This window comes from Amblyomma americanum, chromosome 11, assembly GCF_052857255.1.
Source record: "Amblyomma americanum isolate KBUSLIRL-KWMA chromosome 11, ASM5285725v1, whole genome shotgun sequence".
In the NCBI taxonomy this organism is placed as follows: Eukaryota; Metazoa; Arthropoda; class Arachnida; order Ixodida; family Ixodidae; genus Amblyomma; species Amblyomma americanum.
The window spans coordinates 80,456,596-80,473,615 of record NC_135507.1 but is presented as its reverse complement, the minus strand read 5'-3'; the positions used below and the strand labels follow the sequence as shown (position 1 = coordinate 80,473,615).

The window sequence follows — 17,020 nt, the reverse complement described above, 5'->3', positions numbered from 1 at the left end:
CCCCGACAGTTGATCTGAACTCAATAAGTTTTTCCATGCTATGCTATGCCTTGTTGCTAACCTCAAATTTTAAATATTGAACCTACGGCGCAGTTGTCGAGACTTATCTTTCCACAGCTCACGTCACACATTGCCTTTGGTAAGCATGGGAGGCGCTGGAACACACGTACGCGATAACATCGCGGTTGAAAAATGGCCACTCTCCTACAACGCACACAGTGTGGCAGGGAATGTATAATCCAGTAGCGTATGTTGCCAGGGATTTGTGCTTCGCCGACAACGTTACACATCCCGTTCAAACATGCTCGCGTCTCCAGGGAACACTAATCTCGCAGTGCTGCAAAAGTTTTTCAACAAAGAAAAGTTTTTTTTGCTACTAATGTGGTTTTGAAGCGGCTGCACCCACGGCGTACCAGAATAAACGCTCAGCGAACAGCAGCATGTTGCAGACAATGCATAGCGGGCGCACCTTTGTCAGAATCGAAGTCGGACTTCCTTTTGTGCCGGGTCGCCGCTGCTACGAAGACAAGGTGCACACAGCGAAAGTGGAGGAGGCATTTACATAAGCTCCGCCTTAAGAGTGTGACGCTATATCGTAATGGGGTAATACTCATATATGCAGGAGGCCGTTCTCTATATTCGTAAATCCCTGGCAGCTCCTCATATTCCTCCAGGCTCAGTGGTGCAGCGGTTAAGCGATGCGCAACACCACCGCGATGCGCAACACCACCGCGATGGCAGGTGCTCCCAGCGGTATGGGGCTTGTGAGACCTAGGGTGCTCTTCCCGAGTGACCAATCATTAATTTAACTTCCATCTACCACAGTGAGCAGTTTTCTCACTACCCCGCGGATTGATTGTTACGACGCCGCCAGGTCACGTGACCTAGGCGGCCCATCTGCCTCCAAGGTTGCTCTCTGAGGACCACCTACCCGTACCATGCCCGTTATTTTTCGCCCCCAACGCCGACAAAGCCGACGCAAGATTTTCTGCGAAATGGGGCCTTTAACTCTATCGTGATAAAAACTAATGAAGAAAAAACAAACACATGTTCATGAAAAGAGACTTTCCCTCACAAAACTGTGATTAGGGCGTCCAGAAATGTTGCCAGAACACAGTACTATTCTTTGAAAGGGGAAACAAATCATTTAGTAACTAGTTGTCACACAGTATAACTTCAAATTTAACGGAATTTTAGGTTTCCCAGTCAAAACACACTACAGGATTCAAAGACAGAAAATTTCTGTAGTCTTGTCGTATTTTGGGCATGACTTGTGTAGTCTGTCTTGTCTTCTGTAGTCTGTCTTGTTTTTTGTAGTCTGTCCTGTCTTCTGTAGTCTTTCTTGTCTTTTATAGTCTGTCTTCTGTAGTTTGTTCTCTCTTTTGTAGTCTGTCATGACTTCTGTAGTCTGCCTTGTCTTCTGTAGTTGGCTTGTCTTCTGTAGTGTGTCTTGTGTAGTGCTCGTACACTGTGTAACAGTCGTTACTGTGTCACCTTTCAATTAACACAGGATTTGTGTTCTGGAGTAGGCAGTGCACAAAAATGCACAGCTTGTTAATGGTCGCCTGCCAATTAACACAAGCTTTGTGCATTCCAGAGTAATTCGTGCACAAAACCACTAGAAATGAAATGAAAATGATCAATATTTATTTACTGTTTAGTGCTTTTTTTTCGAGCTTGCTGATGCATGCTGTCCAGCGTTGTCCTGGCCACAGGTTCCTAGATACATCGCACATGAGCCAAGATAAATGGTTTTTGTCTTGGCTGAAAAAAACAAAAACAGAGATCACCGCTGCTACCTGCCCAAAAAAATGTGAAAGCGTTGACGCCTCCTCGACACTGGTCGCCTTTCAAATTTGGCGCCATGGTTGTTTTCTCGTTGACTTGATTGGTTATCAACTAACTCTTACTTTACCCTCATTTCATTCAAGCAACGATTTCAAGTTTTCAAATTTTCCTGCATGGATCGTTCCTGCCCACTCACTGAATACCCACCCAGTCTAATCACCCGTTCATTGCCTTTTGCTTCTCAATAATTACCTAATTGCCTCTAATTTATCATTCTTTTTCCTATCTCCTGGTTGTATAGGACACTTATCACTGGTCATGTGATTGCTCATTTCGAGTTTTCAAACTTGGCGCCATGCTTTGGCTTTCTCTATACTTCCTGTTTTTCAAACTTGGCACTACGCTGTAGCTGTAGCTCCCCCTACTTTTAGCGTTTTCAAATTTCACAGCACTTCTTCTCTGGCCCAGCCACTTTTTGGACATTTTTGGCTGTAAATAATTATCCGGTTATGAAATTTTTTTTCGAGCAGCATCCTCACAACATCCTCTGCCAATTACACAACCAATCGTATGACGCTATCTCTTCTGAGTTGCCCACAACTGCTGCGGACACGATCCCCGGCAACATAGCCCAGTAAACTTCTCACTTTATTCAAAATGTTGTAATACTGAACAAGGCTTATGACTGGCCGAGTTGGTACTGACTCACCTTAAAACAAGCCAGAAGACAGAACACACAAGAAGACATGAGCTCAAGAGGCGGGACTAACAAAAATTTAATTGAAGATTTTGATTATTTGATTTGATTTGTGAGGGTTTAACGTCCCAAAGCGACTCAGGCTATGAGGGACGCTGTAGTGGAGGGCTGCAGAATTTTTGACCATCTGGCGTTCTTTAGCGTGCACTTACAACGCACAGTACACGGGCCTCTAAAATTTCGCCTCCATTGAAATTTGACTGGCGCGGCCAGGATCGAACCTGCGTCTTTTGGGACCGCAGCCGAGCGTCATAACCACTGAGCCACCGCGGCGGCATCATTGAAGGAAAGCCGCAAAAGAAGACCCGCGAAAAGATACGGGCGCACAATAACCCAAAGCAGTGAAAGGGCAAAGTGCAATCAAAGGTCACTGGCATACTAATCAATCATCTAAAAAAGCAAATTCCTTACGGTGAAGGTTTACCGACGGCTTAGCCACACGTTTCCTTAGCCTTACCGATGTAGTAAGCCTCAACTATCTACCGACAGATTTATCCCTTCCATAAACCAATGATGTGTCGTGGAAATTAGGCGTGCAAAGAGACAGGTCATCCTCAGATTTGCATTCAAAAGATTGAGCATGCAGTGCCAGATTAGAATTTGCCTTCCCCCTATTGAGTGAATGTGCTCAGTCAGGTGCTAATTCAGATATCTGCCTGTCTGCCCATATTATTTGCAGCCATAAGGCAGTGGAACGCAATAAACTCCATTACTTTTGCAAGTGGTGAACCTTTTTTTGTGACACTGTCCTTTGTGGACAAGTACCCAGTTTTATCAAGCCTTTTTAATGGCGGCGCAAAGGCCTCCTGTCTTGCACTTCGCTGTTAAGACAACAGCAGCATTAGGCTTTCCCGCGACTTTCTTGACACTGTGAAATATTGTGGAGGTAAGGTGTATCAGCATCATCGGAGTATGTGTTCCTTACCCTCGAGCAAGTGAAAACATACTATGACAGGTTGTTGAGATGGCCAAGTGGGAACCCAGCTGCTTGGAAACCTGCTACAAGAATGCGTCCTCAGCAGTGATGGCATGACCTATGTAAAGCTGATGTCATGCACACGATTACACACCCATCAAGTGTTTCCATCTTTACTGACCTTAACCAGCGACAAATACACCTCTTCACCATCCTTCCCCAGCAACGAGTGGTCTGACTCGTAGCTAAAAAGAGCCTTCCCCGATCTTTAGCTGTAGCCCTGACAAACATATTCGTCCACAAAGCGCAGGTCTGCATCAAGAAACTGCTAACGGTTCTGCTTAGACAATTCTGATGTAAAAGACAGGCCTTGACCACATGCCTTAGAGACTCCTAAAACATCTTGTGCCAACTTATCTGAGCCTTCTATGTCCAGAAAAATTAGATAGTCATGAACATAACGAAATGCTACTATGCCAAGGTCTTCCAAACAGGGCTCTAATGCCTTATCGACTTTAGACAAAAAATGTTGCTGAGCAAAGGTACGACCTGCGTGTAAATACCGCCCTGCCAACTGACAAATGCGGATTTGCAGTAAAAGGACAACAGCCCCACGAAGCCAGCAACCTAAATCACGCAATCATCTGTAAAAGCATGTTCATTGTTCACCCTGATGCAGTTTGCACATGCCTGAGAGGTCTATCATGTGACAATGAATAGTGCAGGCCCTCCATGTCAATGCTCACTGCAGAGCACCTGCCTAGGTTGCTGTCCACAAGAAACTAGAACTCCACAGAACTCCACTTTTGTGAGTTGGCAAGGCGGTATTTACATCAGAAATCAGGCATATGCAGAGGGTTCCAGGTTGCACTGTTCCTCCGCGACATTCTTCTGTCCAGAGTCGATACTGCATCAAAGCCCTGTTTGGAAGACCTCGGCATAGTAGCATTTCGTTATGTTGATAGCTACCTAATTTTTTTTCACAAGGAGGGCTCAGATAAGTTGGCACAAGACGTTTTAGAAATCTTTAGGCATGTGGTCAAAGCCTATCGTTTATGTCTGAATTTCACTAAGCATAACCGTTTGTAGCTTCTTGACTTAGACCTGCGCTTTGCGGACGACCACATCTGTTGGCGGCACAGCTCAAGATCAGGAAGCCTCTTAGCTATGAGTCGAACCACTCGAGGCTGGTGAAGGACAGGTTGGCAATCGCATGCATCACGACCGCTTTATGGAAGTCATGCCATCACAGTGTTTAGAATGCATTCTCGGAGCAGGTTTCCAAGCCAATGGCACCTGGGTTCCCACTTACCCATCTCGCGCACCTGTCAGAGTGTGTTTTTACTCTCTCGAAGGAACGGACCATTCGCTTGATGCTGACGTAGTTGAGCAGCACAAAAAGACGGTCTCTATACCTTACCTCCACGCCATTTCGCACCGTCCCAAGAAAGATGCACCAAAGTATGATGTTGCTGTTGTCTTGACCGCTAAAAGTAAGGTAGGAGCCCTTTGCTTCTTCGTTCAAACTAGGCTTGATACAACTACGGGTAATCGCCCGCTATGCACAGTGGCAGATAAAAAATGTTCACCACTTGCAAAAGTAAACGGGTTTTTTGAATTCCACTGCCTCGTAGCTGAAACTACTATGTGCAGACAAGCAGATATCTGAATGTGCGCCTGGCTGAGAGCACTTTCACTGTACAGATAAAAAGGCGAATTCTTACCTGACACTGCACGTTCAATCTCGTGAATGCAATCGGAGGATGACCTTTCTCTTTGCACGCCTGATTTCCGCGGCACATCAGTGGTTTAGGGAAGTGATAAATCTGTCCTGATATAGCTGAGGCTTACTACATCAGTAAGGCTAAAAACAAGTGCCTGGCTAAACGGTCGGTGAACCTTCACTGTAAGGTATTAGTTTTTTAGATGGTTTACTAGTACGTCAGTGTCTTTCGATTGTTTTTTGCCCTCTCACTGCTTTGGGGTTTTGTGTGCATGAATCTTTTTGCAGGTCTTCTTTGGCCACTTTCCTTCAATAAAATTTCTGTTGTTAGGCCAGCCTCATCTTGTGCTCATCTCTTCTCCTGTTTTGTGTCTTCCGGCTGGTTTTAAGATGTAATACTGAATGCCGGAAGACAGCCATTTTAGAGTCAAGTGCACTTATAATGGCCACAGCTATAATGAATGTTCATTTATTACAAAAAATAGTGCTTACTTCATTATTTTTATGCATGAAGTATATGACACTGCATCAAAATAAAAAAACAACTAAGCCTCTAACCCCCATGGCCAAACTGCAGTTACAGCAAACAAAAGGACACCATAAACCTGCCCCACATGCAAAAGCTTGCACTTCAGGCCAATGCAGAAATAAGATCACATTACTTCCCAAACTGCATGACACGGCCATGCAAGGTAAAGATTGTGACAGGCAATAAAGGAGCAACAAAAAAGCGAACTGTAGGTTGCAGCCAATCTCATGAAGACAAGCTACAAGGTCAGGCCAACATAGACGTGGAAGAAATTTGAAAAAAAATGCCACAACAAGCACATAATAATTTTAAGGTTTTCACAGCCCTTTAAATGGCAAATACTTTCCTGAAAAAACATAACAGAAGCGGCAATTTTTTTCGACAATCAATTTTTTTCATGTACTTCATTATTCTTGAAGCATGGGCGGGCATAGAGTAGTCAGATTAGTGCATGCGTTCCTAAGCAATGCCATGCCAAAAACTGTACTTACAGAAAAAGCTTGCCTTAATGAGTGAATACCACTGGCCATCCACTAATTTCCCAGCCTGCTCCAGGTCCCTGGCAAAAATCACACGCAACTTGGTGGCATGCACAACTTCCATGCAACTCTTGGTCTTTAGCTGGAAAAAAATTGAGGGATCAGTGAGATATCAAATTTTACATGCATTGCTTTGTTTCAATGACCGACTAAGAAAAAAACAGCGGTTTCTGTGAGCGCAACTATTTTTTCACACTAGCTTTCTACAGTAAACCACGTTTATCGCGACCTAATTTACACTGACTTGCTGCACGGCCCCAGTACTACTGTGTATAGCTCTGTGGTTTCAAATGCTTGTTAGCTCTGACCCCTTGGGCTTGCACTCGTTAATGCAGAAAACCTCGGAAAGGGCAGCCAGAGCTTCGAGATTTAAGCCATAGGGATTCAGAAGCTCAGTGGTCTATGGGAGAACTTTTGGCTGGGTGACACAGTAGCAAATACTGCTCCAGCTACTTTCACTCCATTGGAAAAAACTCGCACAGCAGAGACCTGTCCTCCATTTTGCATTGCAGAAACAATCACTGAAATTCAAAGCATGCATACTAAATGCACACCTACCTTCCAACACAGCTTCATAATAATGGGTATAATTATTGGAATTAAATACCAGTGAGTACATATAGTTTTCAATTTATCCAAAAATTACAAGCAACCGACAAACAATAAACATTAAAAGGGAAATAAAATAACCAGAATTCTTTTTAAAAATCCGTCAGAAGAATTATGTGACATCCACTACACTCCAGCAGTTCTTTGGATTGTGCACCTTAAAACCACACTTTCTTACAGGCACATTTGCACAGAAATTGCGTTGAACCTGATCTTTAAGAATCTTTATTGGTCCAACAGTAGGGAGAAACCAGGTTTTACTCAAAAACGAAGGGCCCTACACATTGCATCACAAGCCCAGATGGTGCACTTGAGTCATCTCCTATGCTTATGCAAGAAACAGGAACAGAGATATCTTGACTAAATAAAAAAAAAGGGGAAGTGCAGTTCATGTGCAATGCAGAGAAGATATAAGCAATACCACACTAAAACACTGGGAGGATTCCAAGAGTAGGTGAATGCATGAATGGGTGGCAATCAGATGGCTGAATGAGATTAGTAAATTTTAGGAAAAAGGGTGGTAGCATGTGGCACAGGACACAGTTACCTAAAATAAACTGGAGAACCATTGTTCTGCACTAATTTTAACAGCACATTCACACGACAGACAAAATCACTAACTCCAGGAACGGACTGCGCATCATGCGACTCAATGTCAATCACCATTGCAAATGGCATCAGCACTGCATGCTACACATGAGTAAACGTAGACATAATTTTGCTCTCAACTTTGAGCAGCAGTCAGCTGCGCTTTTAAGAGCAAAGCTCTAAAGTACGGGAACATTGGCACTTTGTTTTACTGACATGAGGGTGCTTGTGAGCGTGCAAGTCCCATGTTTGTTTTGCACCAAATGTGTTAATTGCGAGGTATGTTTAACTAAAGAGGGGCATCTAACATGGGCATCAGCTCTTCATTACTTCCCTTCTATATCCCTCCCTTATATCATGGTTCAAGTCTCCACCAAAATGTGAGACAGTTACTGTTACCTTTCCTTGAATTTTCCTTCAACTAATTTTAAATTTTTCAAGTATACAGCTTTAAGAAGGTAGAGGTACAAACTGTGCAGTATAATTATATGCTATGGCAATAAACCAGCAATAAATCTGTGCTGACAGCAGCTTGCCCTGTGCATTGCAAGGATGCTATGCCATACAAGGATTGGTGTCATCGTGCCATGTTACATTACTGACAAGTTGGTCTCTGTATCAGAAATACTGGTAAACCATCATTGTAGAGCACAATGTTTTTAAAAGAATAAATTAACATATAGGTCCTTTTCGAGGACACATATGCATACCAGGCAACAGGTGTGCAATGTCAAAGCACGTTTATGTTAACAGCAGCCGCGTCAAGAGCTACATCAGCGACTATATTTTGTACAAGTCTACAGTTCCGGTAATTATAAGCTGAGGTACTGCTGTGAAGTGCATCTAGAGTTTCATGCATTTCTAAACCTAGCTGCAAGCCTATATTGAAAATATTTTTCTAAATAGACAGCTAAGATATGCATCACTGAAAAAGAATAACTACCATGAACGGATCAGGAGGGATGACACAGCCGAAGGCAGGAAGCACGCATGGCCCAATAGATGCTGGCCGCTGGCAACTGCAAATAAATACATCCAGAACAACAGCTGTCAGTGGCTGTAGCTATGTCATGAATGACAAGAGAGGAAATCGTCTACTGATTTAAAAATTAAACTTAGACGTAATATAAGTAAATAAAAACCTATGAGCTAGCCCATGACAAAACAAGAACAGATTTTATGTAATGCACCCATATACATTCTTTGAGAAGAGTCACAATGACTGTTATAACCACACTGAAAGATGAGCTGGCTGAAATACTGCACGCCAATTTGAATATAGGATGTGCAGGTTTTCATTAATTACTATCATGGTGCCTTGCACCAATGTCTAGGTGTTAAATTGAAAGTTGCAACCAGTCTGCCTTGGTTAAATGGGAAGAGAGAATTGAAAAAAGCATGCCTTTACAAGCAAGAAGCTTGATATCTCAACGCACAGCTTAGCATCATACAAAAATTGCTAGCACATTTAACAAATCTGCATACAATTAAAAGCTGCACAAGTTTGTCGTTTGTCAATGCAAGTAAGGGCAAGAGAAACAAAAAAAATACCAAAGAACACTCATGAGTGCGGCGAAGGGAGGTCTGTGGGTAAAATCCCGTGCCTGGGAAGAGTTCCGAGCTCGGAGAATCGCCGGCACCACAGCTGATGGCACGCAACGAAGAATAAATAACAAAGCGAAAATAAGTAACAAAAAAAACATCGACAATGGCGAACGACTTGAATGCGGGCCGCAAAAGCGAGGGATATAGCAAAAAGGTAGAAAACCTAAATAATTGTGCAGTTGCATCTCCGACAGCTCGCAGTGCTCAGAAGGAGAGGAAGCATCAACGTTCACAGCTCAGGAGACGCATGATTGATCTAACTTTGACATAACACTGCCTCAAATCCTGTTCCTCTGGGGAAGCACAGACAAGTTTACAAATGACAAGGCGATGAATATGAACTAGCCTTTCGCATGCGATCACTGTCTCAGAATAATTTAGTATGACGCATATTAAGGCACAAGCACTAATCCGATGAGTACTAACCCAGAGCAAAATAGTGCGGTGTCTGGTCGCAGCTGGCCTAGCGCGAGCGCTCCGCCGCGCGGCACTTCTCGCTCATCGTCTTCTATGCAGTGCAAATCCATGCTTTTGCACCGAGTGTCGAAGAGCTAGCAAGCGAAAGCGTAACTCTGTTGTGATATCTGGTGCCATTTTTATTTACCACGGCACGCGAGTACTAAATGCACATAAAGACAATGAGAACAACACTTGTCACGCAGGATATAGGCCCTGCTTTTTTGGCGCCGCATTATAGCTGCGGCGGCAACCGCAGGCGGACTGCATCCACTCACATCGCTATATAGCTGCATACAAATAGCGCGTGTGAATACATATAATTAGCAAAGAAACGCAGAGCGGGACTCACCGGCCATGCGATTCATCCAGGCTTAGTAAAACGGCGCAGGTGTCTTCGTTCCCTTTGCAGATGACAAGACGTCGCAGCACTGTCTTTCTTCATGGCCTACCCGTTGCAACTCGCGAATGTTAACAGCCCGAAATCCTGGTCGTTGACTTCCAAAACACACTCCTCCTCACCTTCCTATTCAATGAGTTCTTCACACGTGTCCGCCGTACAAGTACTCAAGCAATGCCTCAAAGAGGCAAATAATACAAAACACGACGCGTCGGTTGCGCTGCAATGGCGCCGACGGCTGCGCTTTCGTGTCGGTGAAAAATTGCAACCGACGAAAAAAATTTGTTTTTTAAACCACGAATATTTATATTATCTTCACAACAAAGACACTCCAATTATTTTAAATTATTTTTAGATTATTTAAGAATACTAAAGCGCTTTCAGTTACTTTTTCTGGCATGTCGTTTGTAGAAGCTGCGATCCTGTGATCCCCTGAAGTGACCCGGATTCCCTAGCAGACGACGGAGCAGACGACGGTGTTAAGAGAATGCAATTTCGTTTGATGCCAGATAAAATCACTAAGTTGCGACAAAAACAGCGAAGAAAAGCGCCGTATCTCAAGCTGGCGAATATCGTGGATAAGTTGAACGCAATTGGCACGATGAAGAGTAGCTGCGATGCATTTTTTTCGCGACACTGGCATGCTCACCGGAGATCATGAAACTTAGGAGCTTAATCGGTGACCAGTACCAGCGGATTGCTTTGATATCAACTGCGTTACGAAATTACGTCGATACTTGCGTCTCACTTTAGCTAATATGCAACAGCGGCTAGCACTCGCCGCATCCTGATCGCGTGTAGTTTAACAAGCAAGAGCCCACTAGCGCATCGAAGCAGCCGTGTTTTCGAGTTCGTATCGTTACGATAAATACGAGCTGTTTCGGCACGTACTGGAATTGAAGTTCTCAGCCTGTGCGTCACGGGCGGTGACGATGGCGTCGCGGACGATCTTAACTAAGACTCGCCGCAACGCAGCCGATAACCCAAGCATATGGGCGTTAAAGGTTGTTCACCAGTACTGCAAACGTGGGCATAAAGTATCGCTCAGTCGCAGCGCCAGTCGCTCGCTTCTCGATTTTCCAGTCTTCCGAGTGAAGGTCGCAAGCTCTTGAGCCAATCAGTGAGCGAGGCGAGCTTTTGGGAACGACGCCGACCGCGGTCGCGCCGGGCAATGAACTACGCGCTACCTCCTGGCTGCCCTAGTCGTCGCTAAGCCTAGCCGGTTTCACATCGATGCAGCAGCTGAGTGCACTTCGAAACTGGCTAGCGCTGAGGTGCTGCTCTCGTCATCGTTTTACTGTGAACCTCGTCTCATAGTAAAACAAAGATATGCTCGGTTTCCGCGACACCTTCAGGAGCGGAGCCAGCTGAGGCCACGAGAGCCCTGATTGAGCAGCAGCAATTAAAGACGCCGTGGGGAGACATTTGTTTGTATTTCTGTTATCGCATCTACCAACGACTCGATATTGGCCAACGATACTCCAACCGACGGCTTAGTATGGACTTGAACAAACATTACTGTCGCATTTTTCTGACGCTGGCGGCCGGTATTCAGCATGGCATGCCGCGCCTGTACGTTATCATGTCTCTCAACTGTATGGCCGTGGTGCACATCCAAAACCCCCAGACATCCTCCTTTTCGCTCAGATTGTCATAGCACACAGTCACACTGGGACCAGAGTAGTTTAGAGGATCGAGCGCGGGTGCACAGGAGCTAGACTGTGTCAAAGCAGGCAAAACTCTTTATAGCGCGCGGTTGACGTGAGTCCCAAGACTTTATTCTCATTTCGACCTAGAATCAAATCGGTTCAAGCTCGCCGGCTGCCGCATTTCACCTTCGGCTGCAGACGCTGCTGTCTATATTTAGCGACATTTTCCTGTCACCGTCATGAAATTTTCGGTGAAGGCAATGAACGACGTCGTAAAGTATTTTTTTTTTGCTATTTTATGGTAAGCACCACGTCACTGCCGCTAAAAAAAAAAAATTCTCCGCCAACACTACATCAGCGTTGGACTTAAGAGCGTTAGCTACGAGAGCTTCAAATGTTTAGATCGGGGTGCTAGATCTGGGTGCTCAGCAAACGTGGAGAAGACAAAATACAAACATCTGAGGGCGTTTCGTTTCGAAAACATTCGTTCTAAGATACAAGCAGCGTCATCTACTTCAAATATTTTGCACTACTATTGCGATTTACAGCCACCTTCGCTATATCCGGTATGTTTCCTCCTTATATATCAGTTAACGAATTTTATAAACGTGTGCAATTGTTTGACCGCATCCGGAACCCTCTGCGACAAACGATTAGGCCATATGGCTGTCTGGAAGTCCCCGGAATGCACGGTTTGGGGACGAAAAGGTCGTCGGCGCGAATCCCACACATATTTTGGGCTTCATCTAAATATTTATTTTATCCTCAGGAACATCACAAGTCAAATGACACCACTTCGATCGTTGTCCGTCAAACGGGCGGCCCCCAAATTTGATGCAAATGGGGGTCCCCGGGGTTCCACTTCGATAGCCGCTATACTGGCATATGTAAAACGGATGGAAGGTATCTGTGACAACTGAGGCTCTACGCGCCCGCTGTTGCTATGTGATATAGCGTGGTAACTGTCTTGGCCAATTTGACCTTCCCTGCAGACAGACGTGTCCTTGACAAACGTAAGTAGTAAGAGCTGACGCTCTTAAAACTGAAACGCGGGAAAATGATATCGGGGTTGCTTTGAACATTTATACAGAGAACTGCGTGCATATACACACATGCTGCCTTTGTGTAGCCGGATGGTTATGGCGAGTAATTTTCCCTGATTGACGATTAACGACATTCTTTTCCGCGACGCATAGAAGTGTCCTTGGCCTTTTCTGCGCATGTAGTAGTAGCGGTATATTATGTTAAATAGCTTGAACATGTCACAAAAGCCAAGGGGACACTGAGTTTCAGTAGCGCCATTCGACTTGCGCACACCGACTGGTGTGCAGGCTGTCGTGGCTGCAGCTACATGCGGCCACCGCAAGCGCATGCGGATACGCAGGCACCGCTGGCTTCGTCGCTTGTGCATTACAGCTTTTTGGGCTTTCAAAGCCGCATTATACTCTTGAGCATGCACTACTTTCGTCACATTGTCATGTGGGAACAAAAGGGAATTAGGTGAGTGCTCGAGCAGTGCCTCTCCTCTAAGCCAATTCTCGTTCGGTGAGAGAGCCAGGTCGCGGGAAGCGAGTTGAAAACTCGATTCGCCAATGTGAATGAGCACTTCATTTCGCTCGGTGCCCGTCACCAACAGACCAGAGCACCTCGCATCCTCTTCGCGACTCGCCACAGTGAACGCGCTTTAAAGCATCTTTGGTCAATTTGATCCTATCGCTGTCACACGACAGCACGACAGTATTTCTAGAATTCTGCAGTAAAACAATTGCCCTCACCAGGAATATATCGTATGACACATCCCACGATAGGTATCTATCGCGCGGCAGAATCCACGACAGGTATCTGTCGCGCGACTCATCCCTCGACAGGTATCTGTCGCGCGGCATATTCCACGACAAGCTGTTGTGTCGCGCGACAGGCCGCACGACAGGTACTTTTGTCTTGTGAAAAGAGGCGCGATAGAAGTCTGTCGCGTGACAACCTACAACAGGCAACTTTGCTGAGGCGCGCAATCTCTGTCGCGCGGCACGACTCCCTCTGTCACGCGACAGTACCTGTGACAGAAACCTGTCGCGCGACAAATGCTGCGACAGGGACCTTATTCGAACGACAAAATGCAGGAAAGATGTCTGTCGTGCGGCAGAACCTACTAAAAACAACTTTGTCGCGCGAAAGAACCCACGATACGAAGCTTGTCGCACGACACAAGGCACGACAAGACAGCTTGTCTTGCGACACAAAATTGTGTCGCGCGACAGATGCGCGACAAAAAAATTCTGTCGTGCGTGTTGATCGCGTTGGTTTTCAAATATGATTAATTAAGCGGAGTGAACAGTTCATGCTGGTCTACTACGTTTCATTTCCCCTTTAAAATTAAATTGGTCTTTAGGGAAAGGAAATGGCCCAGTATCTGTCTCACATCTCAGCGGACACCTGAACCACGCCGTAAGGGAAGGCATAAAGGAGGGAGTGAAAGAAGAAAGGAAGGAAGAGGTGCCGTAGTGGAGGGCTCCGGAATAATTTCGGCCCCTTGGGGATCTTTAACTTTCACTGACATCGCACAGCACACGGACGCCTTAGCATTTTGCCTCCATTGAAACATTGCCCCTTTGAGTATTCATTTTTCAAGAGCTTCAGACGAAGGAGCTCTCGACCAAGTGGGAATAACAGCAGTGACGTTATTTAGCTTTTCCCGCAAACCAGCACGCATCCGAAGAGGGAGAGAGAGAGAAAAGCTTTATTGTTGGAGAGAAAGTCGGGCCACGCCCCTGGGTCTCTGCACGACACTACTGCACTCAAGTGTCCGAAGCCACATTCAGATATTTTTTGACACCCAGACATGAGACAAAGCCATAAAAGTGCCCTGAAGAGGATTTTAAGGCGAAAGCCTTTAATAGCTCATATTCGCGCGTCCGGTGTAACGCTGTCTTCCACGAATCAGGATAGGAGAAAACGAATAAAACCACCAGATAAAGGGGGCAAAATGTAATCCCCACGCCAAGTTTGATGATTGTAGAGTTATTAATTAATTAATTATAACCAATATTATCGAAAAACAAAGAAAACAACCAAATGCGTCGATATAGCGACGGGAGAGGGTGACGTCACACCCGATATCGTCATGGTAACGCCGTGCGCGCTGGTGGTGCCAACTGCGTGCCGCCACCAGAGAAGCCAGGAGCCAGAGAAGAAGAGAAGAAGGCCAGAGAAAGTAGACCGCAAGCGCCAACAACGTCGTCTAGATCGAAAGTGTGGCAAAGTAGAAACCTTTGGGAGTGCCACTGGTATGGGAACCTACGAAGCCAGAATCCCAGTCGGCAAGGCCAAAGGCTTTCGCCTTGCCGCACATTATTTAGATTGGCAAAGTGCAAATAAAATTTTTTGGAGCTTTTATTTTTACCTCGGGAACTCGATCTACACGCTCCAAGCATTCTTAGAAACTTGTATATAGTGTCCTGTGCGACCAATTTATTAAATACAATAAAATAGACTTGAACATCCGGGCTTCCGCCGATTTTTTTTTTCTTCATCTCGCCTCCGAAAGTAGGAGGACTCAGCCAACGCGTCGAGTGCCTTTCAGCCAGTCGCATGGCGGCTTGCCACTCTGCCATCGCCGGAGTGATACATTAAGCAGAGTCCACGCGTATTTTTTTCTTCGTGGGCCTAATTTGCGGCTATGTTGTCTGCGACGGGAGCTATTTATTCAGGGAAACCAAAGTAAAAAACAAAATAAAACCGACAGCGAAAGCGAAGCCGCCACGCTACTGCCTGAAAGCCACCCTACGCGTTGGTTCACTCCTCCTACTGTCGGAGGTCAGTTGAAGAAACTCTGATGCTGGGACGTTTAATTCGAGGAATAGAAAAATCGGCTGCACAGGACAATAATTCAAACTTTCTAAGAATTCTCGGACCGTGTAGGTCGAGATCCCATGGTAAAAATACCAGCTCAGAATTCTCTTTACTGCACCTTTAAAACCTGTTGTAGGTACCTTGTTTCGAACACCTACAGCATAACCAGCCCACGGTAACGCATAAAGCCTCTTGGTCGTTGTTCAGAATGGTACTGCGTCGAAGCACCGAGTTGCAGGCTTCTTTTTTATGCTGCTAATAAACGGGGCTATGAACTGACTTTTTTCTGCCGAAAAGTAGTGTTTTGACGCCGCGGTGGCTTAGTGGTTATGGCACTCGGCTGCTGGCCCGAAAGACTTGGGTTCGATCCCGGCCACAGCGGCCGAATTTCGATGGAGTGGAATTCTAGAGGCCCGTGTATTGTGCGATGTCAGTGCGCGTTAAAGAACCCTAGGCGGTCGAAATTTTCGGAGCCCTTGCACAGGAGCAGGCAGGTCCGCCATCAGCAGCGTCATCGTCGGCACGCGGCAATCGCGCTTCAACTTTCTCTTCGCTACACTACCTCCCTCTATAAAGAAGAATCGTCCCGATGCTAACCCGAGAGCAAAAGCACTTGGCGGAAAACCACGTAGGGGCCCAGAAATATTGCTGGCCGATGTAAAAGGCAGTGGGAAATGCAGGCGATTATCGCGCGTAATACGGCTTCAGCCGGACAACGTGCACAACTTCAGGGTGGGGGGAAGGACGAGATGACGGTCGCATTCCTTCGGACAGCGCCTCGAAGTTCAGGTCATCGATGCGGCGAAGAACCGTATACGGGCCAAAGTGGCGCTTCATGAGTTTCTCGGAGACACCTCGACGGCGTACCGGCGTCCACACCCAGATCTTGTCAACAGGGTAAAAATCCCGAGCTGTAAGCAATGCGAGAATTTTAGAAACTGTGTGAGTGACTACTCTCGTTTTTATTTTTCTCTGTTTTCAACGAGGCATTCTTGCCAAATTGTGTGGTCAAATACCGCTGATATAATAACACGGCTGGAATCAAAACAAAAACTTCACAAAACAAACCAATGCTTCATTTGAACGCTGCAACTATGCTTACTGAATCCCATTGTCGAACGTTTCAAGGGTATTCATGCTTTTGTGTGTACTCGCAACATGCCACCCCACTACAAGCACCGACTCACTTTGCCTTTAAGCTTCTTTTTCCTATGTGCTTCTGGCGACTCGTTAATGCCCTCTACCTAAATGTGCAGTTTTGTCAGGACATGAAACTTGGCAGTGCTGGCTGTAAGCGCTTCAGTGTGCTGGCTGCACCCTACACCACATAAAAGCTCGAACTTCCCCAATAGCATAACGTCAACTATATGCTGTGACTGCACAGCTTTTCTTGGCTGAAAAACGTCGTGCACAAATTCTCCAGATTTGCCACAGTCAAGAAGTGCACACGGAACGGGTAAAGCAACCCTCCTTTGTCACATATTGCAGGGAATTCACGTTCTTGGCTCGCCTCATTTGGTGCCTGCAGAAGCAAGTTTGAGCACTCTAAACAGTAACCACGTAAAATAAATTTGCGTGCTCTGCAACCTGCCTTGTAGTGGATCAGCCGGTC

The 17,020-nt window shown here is 45.7% G+C and overlaps 1 protein-coding gene across 1 annotated transcript; it reads right to left on the bottom strand.

Moving 5' to 3' along the window:
- Positions 1-1,657: 1,657 nt before the first annotated feature.
- LOC144109753 (uncharacterized) lies at positions 1,658-9,973 on the bottom strand. The gene is made up of 5 exons (XM_077642548.1): positions 9,863-9,973; positions 9,001-9,094; positions 8,393-8,468; positions 6,205-6,334; positions 1,658-1,764 (listed from the first exon to the last, which is right to left on the bottom strand). The coding sequence occupies exons 1-5, from the start codon at positions 9,876-9,878 to the stop codon at positions 1,658-1,660; spliced, it is 423 nt and encodes a 140-aa protein (XP_077498674.1). The 5' UTR covers positions 9,879-9,973.
- Between the last annotated feature and the right edge of the window lie 7,047 nt (positions 9,974-17,020).